We start from the raw sequence: 10,211 nt of genomic DNA, 5'->3' as shown, positions 1-10,211 counted from the left end.
GCCGTGCTCTGGCTTTGGAGGCTCTTTTCTGCGCAGATAGTCATCGTCGTGCCTTAGGGCACAGGGGCCAAAYGGCGAAGCGGACGCGGCTCCCTGCAGGTCGCTGCCAGCCGGCTTGCCTGTGAGCTGCGCCGGGTCTCTGTCCCCTGCCAGGGGACTGGCTGTACTCGGCGCAGCTCGGAGCCGCCGGAAGAGCCCCCGCTGTCCCGGCGCCGCGGCCGTGGCTGTCACTGCTCTTGCGGGAAATCAGACTCGCGCGGTGGAAGGAAGCGGGTCTCGCGCTCTCTGTAGCCTGCAGCCTGGAGGATCGTCAGCGAGACCCCTCTGGTGGGTCAAATCATCTGATTCAGAGGCTTAAATGATAACACCAAGTCCTGCTCCATTACAAATGCACAGGTTGCAGATTTACTTATGGTTGCTGGTCTGGTTTGGTGCATCCCAGGTGTACCTAGGGACAAGCTTTCCTTTGGGCACGACACGAGAACTGAACACAGAGCGTGTAGACGTCCCCCCCCCMAAAAAAAATCACTCCTGGCACTTGTACAACACTTTCTGCCCAAGGGTCAGATGGTATTTCACAACACGCTGGCTGTAAAGGAAGGTTTATGATCTCGGTGCCAGACGTGGGAAATGGAGGCACAGAGAGAGTTAGTGACTTACCCGAGGTCACTTCGGTCACCAGGGCTGTGGCAGACCTGGGAAAGGTGCAAGGATCACCTGAATCCTCGGCCTCTACCACAGACCTGGCTTCTGCCAGCTTTATCCACAGCCTCATGAGCAGGATGCTTTCTGTTTCCCAGGGACTCCCCAAAGGATCTGTTTTAAGGTATGTGTATTATAGCATTACCCAATTCTGCTTTTTTACATCCAGGCATCTGTGAGAGCAGGACTATTCTAGCATCCTTGATTTTTTTTTTTTCAAACAGAAGTCTCGAAGGTTTAATATTTCTGGAGTTCAAGAGTGAACTGATGTGCATAAATTCAGTCTAATTACATTTGCTGCTGAAAGCACTAACTTCACCAAAAGAAGGTTTTTATGGTGAGTTAATTCTTGAAGCTTTTGTGATGCAACCAGAAATATGAAAATCCCCAGGAAAGGGCATTTCAAATGCTGTATTAACCTTCTGTAACTTGGACAACATTATTTCAAAGGAACTTTGCCTGCCTATGCACTGTTTCTCTAGGAATGTAAAAATCCAACAATCACCACAAAAGCCATTCACATTAGCAGCCTGCTTTGAATTTTAATTAACAGGAAATGCCACTCGCACATTAAAATTCAACTTCCAGAATATCTCTGCTTTACTCCTTTGAAGTTTCCCATCCAATCTGGGAAGAAAAATCCGTATGTTCTCCCGAGATGCTTAGAGTAATAACTTTTTGGTTTTATTTTGTGATGGTGTGTTCCTTCACCCTTCCCCCCCGCCCCCCCCCCAACCTGACCTCTCCAAAAACAGCACACAGCCAGGGGCTAATTAAGCATGTGCCCACCCAAACACGGCTGGTATGCAAATATGTCTACGAGTCAACCATCTTTCCCCATAAGTAGGAGGCAGCCCAGAGCCCCTTGAGCTCTCCTGCATGGCAGTGGGCTGTGCTGCAGAACCTCCTCTTGAGCAGGGACACCTCTCAAGGTTTCCTCTTGAGGTTGAGGGATTCCTTACCTGYGACAGATCCTCGGTAAGTGACCAATATCATGCTGAAACTTTGCAAACTTTGCTAAGTTGCATCTCTGATCGATTGTGCATATAATCCTTTAGACATAAACTGTTGGCCAAGCCTGGGACTAAGATTGGATCCAGCTGCACCCAAACTCCTCTGAGGAGGAGTTTGGAAAGCAAGGGGGTCCACTCTGAACCTCATGACTCAATGGGAGGGTCTCCTTGACGATTTTGTCTGACCCTTCCCTCCACGCAGTAAATAACTGAGCGTACCTTGCCATTGAATCTTGTTGAATCACTGTTTTATCTGCCATCGAACTTTGTTAAATCACTGTCTTATCTCAATAAAACACATTGCTGCTTCTCTCTTACGAATGAAGTGCATCACTCATCCATGACATATTTACAGTAGTAAAGCATTTCATAGTATCTCTTATCCCTGAAACTAAAGTTGCTTTGCAAACTGTTCAGAGACCCACCAGAAGCCTTGCTGTCCAGGTTTTTACAGTGGTGAGTAATTCACCATGATAACAAATGCCTTTGGCGCAGAGATGCAGCCGCTTCTGGGCTGTGCACAGCCTATTTGCACCCATCAGCAATGCAAGAAGTTCAGGACAAAAAGGGAAGCAACTCTGAAACAAATGAACGTGCAGCATGATAGGTGAAATTAAGCTATTACAGGTTAGATAGCTTTGGGTCCCTTACTGCATTTATTCCCCTAAACAGTCACAGAGTGGTTATTGCTGGGATTTTTCTGTATTTCTGCAGTAGAAAACAAAGATGACACAGCTTGACCCTGTATCACCATAAATTGTTCATTTGCATGTGATTGTTAATGAGCAAACAATCACCGTTAATGGACTGATCTTTCCCACACCCTCAAATTTCTTGACTTGGCAGAATAACATCATCAACAGGTGCTGATGATATTGCCAGGGGAAATACCTTCAGCCTTAAGCCATAATATTTTATACCTTCAATCTAATCTACCCGGTCCTTGTCTGAAGCTGTATCGTTCACGTACCCCACCCTGCCTGTGAAACAGCTCCTCCTCTGCATGGCATCCCCTTGCACCCTCATCACCACCCCGCCACGGTTACGCTGTTACTGCAGGTTGAACTTGCAGGTGTTTTGGCAAGATACTCCGTTGTGACTGCCTTGGGACCTGTCCTGTGCAAACTGCAGCCTAAAGAGCAGAAATGCGTTTAAAATCCGTGTCCTGCTTGATGCAAGGTCAGTCACTATCCCCTATTCAGTGCGAAGGTAGGTTATGCTTCCTGGCTATGACACAGATTAATCCTTCTATCTTCTTCATGCAGTCACAAAACTCCCCGTTAGCTAGTTCCCAGGCATGTGGGTCTCTGTGTGCTACTGTAGCGCTGAAAATCTAAATTGAGGATGTTTGAGAAAGACGATTATAGCTTCCTACACTGGAGCCTGTGAAGAAAGCAATGCCCATTTCTGCCACCTGGGAGCTGGCCAGGAGACCTGTGGTGACACAGAGTGGCCAAGGACCCCCTGGCGCATCCCCAGGGGGACAGGGACACGGACCCCGTCACTGACTCKCCAGCAGTCCCGTTTCTGTTCCATGTCCTCAGTTGTCCTTAAAGGTCTCCCAGCCACAAACCTGAATAATTTATGAGCTCAGATGAACACAGACCTTGAAGTGGTTTAACAGAGTCTGACCGCAAGATGTCACAGTTGCCTCACAGAGATATAAAATCCTGTGTCTGTGTGTGTGTGTGTGTGTGTGTGTGTGTGTGTCCCACACCCCAGGCTTAACACACACATTTATACATACATAAACTTATATATACGTACATACACATATATATTTATTTTTGCAACACAATCTTCTTCATTATGTCCTGGGGAAAGTTAGGCATTGATGGCTCTAGCTCATTTGCAGATTATCAGTTGGGGGTACAAAAAGCGGGATATTCCAGATTTAACCCCTCCTCATGTCTCTCCTACACAGAGCAACTTTTAAGTCAAACCAGAAGGAAAATCTAGGTCTAACTACACATATAACACTTCTTGTTGCTGCCCAAGTTATTGGTTAAGAAGAGCTGCCTCACTAACTTCATCTCCCTTTGCCGGAGGATGCTGCAAACTTGGAAAACACTCATCACAGTGATGTGGATTTTAGTTTTTTTTGTTCTTTATGGTTACTATTAAAAGTTTTTTGCTGCCCCAGAAAGCTGCCCACTTATTCTGGAGGGGGCCCCAGGGGCTATTGCTGATACTGGTTAGCTCTGAAATCAGCACCTTTCTTCCTGGACAGAAGATAAATCTCAGACTAGCTTCTAAGGAGAACGCAGCCAGTTTTGAAGGTCAGAGCTGCGGGCCCTTTGGCGTGGTCCTTCAGTGTGCACATTTCGTTCRACCCCCAGCGAACGCTCCAAATGAGTAACAGTCTCTGACGTGCCGGCCTGGGGGCTGCCCGTTCGCAGCCGGGCAGTCCGGCGTGCCTCGCTCGGGGCGCGCGAGGTCCGAGGCCCTGGCGGAAACCTCCGCGCAGGAGGACTTCTCCCCCCGCACAGCAGGAGCAGCAAGGGCCGGACCTGCCGCAGCCGCTGCCCATGGGAAGCGGTTGGATCCGCTGCCCCCGGCTCGTCGTCCGGCGCCTGCCCTTGGCGCGGGGTCCGGCCGTCCCTGCGGGGAAGGTGGCCGCCTCGGGCGAGCCGACCCCGCTGCGCCGTCCCCGGGGCCGGGCTGACCGCGGGCCCTTCGCCCTCTCCCGCCCGGGGAGCCTGGGAAGGTGCCGGCAGCCCGCCAGCTCCCACCGCGCGGGGAGGCTCAGCTCGGCTCGGCTCGGCTCGGCTCGGCTCCGCGCGCCGTGGGTGCGTTCAGCGAGGCCTGACCGGCCCGAGGGGCGAGCTGTACCCGGCCCCGACGCCTTCCCACGGGCGCAGCACACTAGGAAGAAGGCGTCCGGCAAAGCCGCGGGTTTGCTGGACCCCGGAGGGGGCTCCCCAAAGCCATGCGAGCTTGGGGCAAGGTGAGAAAAGCCGGGGTGTTTTGCAGGGTTTGCACAACAGCGTCTCTTGTTTGCTAGCTGGAGGAGGGAGACGGGGGGGGGGAATGGGGACGGGCACCGGTCTGAAGCTCTGTGCCCCACTGCCAGGGCTATGAGGAAGGGGCAGTCTGTGCCCTCGTGCCCAGAGCCGGCTGCGTATGGGCACAGCCCCAGCACGGGCTCTTCGTAGCAGCTACCGCGCAAGGCTGCCGGTGCATGCGAAAAGCTCCAGTCAGGATCCCTAATGATTCGTTGTTCAAAAAGCTTTTTGAATTAGATAGGAGGAGGGAATCAGGTTGCACCTAAGGAAGAGATACAGAACGAGGAGCGCGTGTCGCCCCGAAGCGGTTTGCGAACACTGCACACGAGCGCACAGCCGCAGAAGGACCACCGCTCTGCCAGAACAGGTGAACAACCCCCAGCGCAGGCTTTGCCGGGTCCTACCCGGTGACGCCTCCATGCCGTGACTGAAGTATGAAAGAGTAAAAACTCCCCTTCTCTCTGCAGGCCAGCCAGAGGTCCCAACCCCACTGCTCGCTGGTGGGCAGCGCAGGGAGGAGTCAGCTGGGATGAGACATCTGATTTCCCAATAAGTGACAATAACACCCCGTCCCCCATGTGATGCTTGTTCCATGTTAGTCAGTCCATAAGTCATTGACTCATTTTTTTCAGCTGTGTGTCGTGAAAATCAGCCTTGTCTGTAACAACAGTAAGACACAAAGAGGTGTAAAATCTAACTGGCATGGTGCATCCCTGCCCTGTCCTGGCAGCGGGGCTATTTCCTCGGGCTCTGTGCCACTCTCTTCTGGAACCACCAGCCTTTGCTGATCTGAATTGCTTTAAAAGGCTTCTTTTTTGAGTCCTGGCTCTCTAGYGATAACTGCCTCAGTTTTCTCTCCTGGGTGTCACAGCAGCTGTATCCAGGATCCTCGCCGAGTGCAATAAGGCAAGGCCCTTCCCTGGAGCATGGAGGGGTTACGAGCAAGACTGGGGCATCTTTCTGCAGCTTGGTATGTAGTGTCTACTTTAATCTCTACCCCCTTCTCTGTCTCAATAGCTGTTGAGCTGCTTTTTTTCCTGAAAAAAACCTGCAGTAAATGAATTGGTCAGATTTACTAAGCAGAAATCTCCCTCCAGGAGTAACTGAGGCTGCTCCTGGCTGGGGAGATGGGAATTGCCTGGCTGGGTTTCGCCCTGTGCCTTCTCCCTGGCAGTAGTCAGCCCCACAAGATTATGGGAGAGGTTTTGGACTGTGTGTGTGTGGCGGGGGGGGGAATCAAGGGGAGGGGAGAATTCCTCCCTCCCCTCCCCATCCCAGGTTTTCTGGTCACTAGAGAGTTCCTTCAGATCCAAGGCCTGAGAAATGATAATCCTTCCCCAATGCTTATTTTCATTAGATATTTAAATAGCTCTATGGGACATATCCTGTCTGCCCTGGCCAAATTCTTACCCTTGGGGATTTTCTCTGGCACTGGAACATCAGTGTGAAACAGTGTTTTCTCTGATCAGTTCTGTATTTGTCTCCTCTGTACTCCCTGATTTTAGACTGGTTTCATATGAAGAGGCAGGGAGAGCAGAAGCTCCTGCTCTGCCTCCTCTCATCCATTGAACACCCTATAATTACAGAGCTGGAGCTAATGAAAACTGCAGCGGCCGGGAGCCACATCCCTGCAGAAGGAGCCTACTGCTCCCTCCTCTCCCCACAGCATCCTCTAAATAACCTGGGCCACTGCTAAAGATTTCACCTCTATGAATGACCTTATTAGGATTTTTAATAGAATGATATAATACTGTTCTGTGCTTACATTTGAGGAGAAGCAGTCGCACTGTAATTGGTATTTAACCTTTCCAGAAATGCCTTGAACTTTCCTGTCCTGCATCGTTCCAGGAAAGATCTCGGTCCTAGCTGCTTAGTTTAGCAGGGAGGTAGAGAAGAGGGATACCAGAGGCATTCTGAGAAGGAAGTTGTAAAGACCCATGAGAGACTGTCTTGAAGGTCCCCTAGTGAGTGCGTTCCTGTGTTTCCTCTGCTAATACCCAGATACTACTTCTTTGTACAGGTTGAGAGTCTGTGTCTACTGTGAAGACTTCCTGCTCCCAAAGGTACACAGGACCATGGTACATCTATGGTCAGTTTACTCCAAGCCTGTCCCAGCAAATGCCAGAGAGCTGTGGACCTTATTTCTACAGTGTTTCTGCATTACAGTGGTGATAGGAGGCCTCTTTTACAACTGGATGTTTGCTTCCCTGGAGTATTCACGGCATCTCTCTACTGCAATTGCCGTTTCCTTCAGTCTGCTCCTTCTACTGACCCTTTTCTTGGTGCATCCTGCCCGTTGTGTCTTCAGTATCATCATGCCTACTTTAGGTACAAAACAAGGTCGGAAGCTTCTCTTGTCTACCTGCATCATGATTGTGGCGGTTAATGTAACACCAAACATCATAAGTAACATTAAAACCATACTGCAAGTTATTGAATGCATCTGCAAAAATTCCTCGGAGAGCCTTTTGAACTCAACTGCTCTCTTAGGGGAAGCATCCTGGGAGTTTGGAGATGTAATCCAAACAGTTGTTGATGACACTAATGCTTGGAGGCCTATGAATGGACATTTTAAATTTGCACTACTTAATAACAGCACCTTGATTAATCAGCAAATGCATCTTGCTGGTGAGAAAATTAGGGGCAACTTTTTGGCAGTTGAAGCACTGGTAAAAAATTCAGTACGAGCAGGTAACAGACTGGTTGCTGGCTTCTCCGTGCTCTATCTCTGTTTTGAGTCTGCCTGGTATTTGAAAAATTATCTCACCAACCTCCGCTTCGACAATTTTTACATCACCAAGAAACTGGAGCGCTTATCTGTGGACAGAGAAGCGGCTCATCTGCTGACAGGCTCATCCAAAAATCTCCTTCGGCCAACAGGTCTGAAGTTGTCCCGGGAGGAAGTAATGCTCTGCCTCGCACAAATGATGTTCCTTACTGTGGTCTTGATGCTGATGCTGGTCATCATAGTGATGGACCACTTCGCGTTCAGCGTGGCAGACACTGCAGTGAGAAAGGTGGCTCAGTTCTCGGTGGTGCCTGTGACTCTCAGCATCAAATACAGTGTAAGTGCCAGGTTCCCTTGTCCAGCTTGTGAAATACAGGTGTATCCGTTCTCTGACCAGCTAATGCAAATGCTGCTTGGATTGGCTCTTTTGCCCAATGTGCAGAAGGGATGGAGGAAGGATGTGACTCACAGAAGGGATTGGTGTTGCTCAAAATGTCATGTCACTCAAAAGCATCAGTCACTGAGGGTAAAAGCATCTCTTGCACCATGTCTTTACATGGGGGGACATCCCTAGGCAGGCTGCCTGCTACATATCACATCATACGAGGTGGCGGTGGGAAGAGCAGCCTTTGTAGCCTTACTTACCTGTTTTTTTACTACTCTTCCGTCCCCAGCAATCAGGGAAAAGGAGCAGCAGGGCCACTGGAAGGCCCAATCTTGGGGAGCAGCTCCGAGCAAGCAGCACACAGGACCAGGGCTGGTCCGCACGGAGATGGGACCTTGCTCTTGGAGAGGTGCCTGGGCAAGCCACCCCATGCCATTCCCCTGCGGGCCTCGGGGGGGGGGGGTGTAGAAGAACACTGAGAACCATAAAAGGAGGCGGGAAGCAGACTAACATGCTGCTTGGCTGTAAGAATGTCATCTTGTTTTATTGCATTGGCTGTGCCTTGTAAAGAAAGCCCTGCTCATTGGCTTTGCGTTATCGCCCTGTTCAATCCTATTTTGTAAGCCTCCCCAGGTTCAATCTATTTTAATATCATTTATCTAGACTAGCTGTGTGTTTTTAAAGCTTTCTCTTTCTACCATGCAGCCTTTCCYCTCCCCAGCTCTGGAGCTTCTTAGCTCAGACACCTGCTCCTGATGAATTTACAGTTTAAAAAAAAAAAATTAGGGCTTAGAAACAAACTCTGAATTTGAAAAGTGTAGCTATGAATGCTCACCTTTGAATTATGCATTTCATTGTAAATCTTACTCTGTGAATACCTTTTATGATCACCATAATAGCAAATGAAGATCACAGATAGGACTGGGTCTCGCCATGCCAAGTATTCAGCACATACAACAACATGCTGTTAACTCTCAGGCAGCCTGAAGCATGTACGCACTTCAACATCCCGGTCYTCCTGCACCTGAACAAGCTGTAACAGTGATTTTTGTAGTAACCTGTTTATTTCGTTCATACTCCATCTAACCTATTACTCTTTTCATTTCAGGCAAAAATAAGGACCCTACCCTTCCTCTGGAAACTTTTCCAGATTTCTTATGGAGAACCATCAATTCAGGACTTTGAAAAAAGTTACCATCATTATCTGAGCTTCAGCTCTGCCCATTGCAGGATCAGCCCACCAAGGCCTTCCAATAACGCTGTGGTGCTCATTGTTGGGCTGCTCTACTTCATCATCTACACCACGGTATTTCTGGAAACCTATGCCCACCGCTCGTGCAGAAAAATCGCAGCCTCCTTCTTTGAGAGCCAAGAGGAGAAGCGAGCACATTACCTCTACAACAAGCTCTCCAGGAAGTACGAGGAGGAGAAAAACTCCATGAGAAACTAAGGTTTTAGAAATTCAAGGATTGCCTGAAGCCTCTGAGCAGTAGCTGGGCACAGGCTTCTGGAGTGGGATCACACAACTGCCTTCTCTTGGACAGTTCATTTTCCAGAGTCGGAGAAATATTTGGAATCTGGCAAAAATATTTGCCAAAAAATCTGAAATATTACATTTAACATTCATTTGTTAAAAATGGGCTRTATATACTTTTTTTAAATCTTCAGGGTCTGGAGTCAGCTGTGCCAGGAATGGTAGGGAAGGGAGTAGAGAAAATTCATATGATTTGGAGGATAACCACAGCATTAGGCAATACTAAAAGGGAAATATGTGGGAGTTGGGGTGGGGAAACAGTTCATTTACCTTCCCCATCACATCCATGCCTGAGAAAGTACACACTTCCCTCTCTCAAGTTATCCCTTTAGGCGGCAGGGGAGGAAACTCATTTGAGTTAATTCATTTAATTCTAGGGAGTTTTCCTTTCAGGTTTCATACACAGAAATCTGAATAGACTAGGTGATTATTTGTCCTTAGTAGATAATTTATCCACCAAAGAAAGTGCAGTTTCAGCCTACTGAAAAAATTCAAGACCAATATGAGCACCAGGTGCAGATTCTGGGCATGGCTTTCCTGGTGGTGGAAGTCAGTAGATAAGGACTTTCTGAAATCACTTCACAGGGACTCTCCAAAATGAAATATAAATATAATTGTTGAAGGACATAAGCAGAAAATAAGACTAGGCAACAAAGGTTAATTTAGGACAAAATCCTGGAGGACTTTAAAAGTGGCAGACTGAAACCTGGCATTTGAGTCAGTGCTCTGCGGGAAGCAGAGAAGTAGCAGGACTTGGATGCCTGGACTCTTCCGAACAAATAGCTGTTTTTACATGTTATGTTGTCTCAAACCATGGTAATGTAGCTAATACACAAAAATCCAT

The 10,211-nt window shown here is 48.7% G+C and overlaps 1 protein-coding gene across 1 annotated transcript; it reads left to right on the top strand.

Annotated features, from left to right (window-relative positions):
• The first annotated feature begins 5,646 nt into the window (after nucleotides 1–5,646).
• Nucleotides 5,647–9,283, top strand: OCSTAMP (osteoclast stimulatory transmembrane protein). Its single transcript, XM_026057971.1, has 3 exons — nucleotides 5,647–5,690; nucleotides 6,741–7,785; nucleotides 8,942–9,283. Exons 1-3 carry the CDS (start codon nucleotides 5,647–5,649, stop codon nucleotides 9,281–9,283), a joined length of 1,431 nt encoding a protein of 476 aa, XP_025913756.1.
• The last annotated feature ends 928 nt before the right edge of the window (nucleotides 9,284–10,211 follow it).

This window comes from Apteryx rowi, unplaced genomic scaffold, assembly GCF_003343035.1.
Source record: "Apteryx rowi isolate R43461 unplaced genomic scaffold, aptRow1 scaffold_0, whole genome shotgun sequence".
Lineage (NCBI taxonomy): Eukaryota > Metazoa > Chordata > Aves > Apterygiformes > Apterygidae > Apteryx > Apteryx rowi.
Note: the sequence above shows the minus strand (reverse complement) of the source record. Positions and strands in the feature narration are given on the sequence as shown.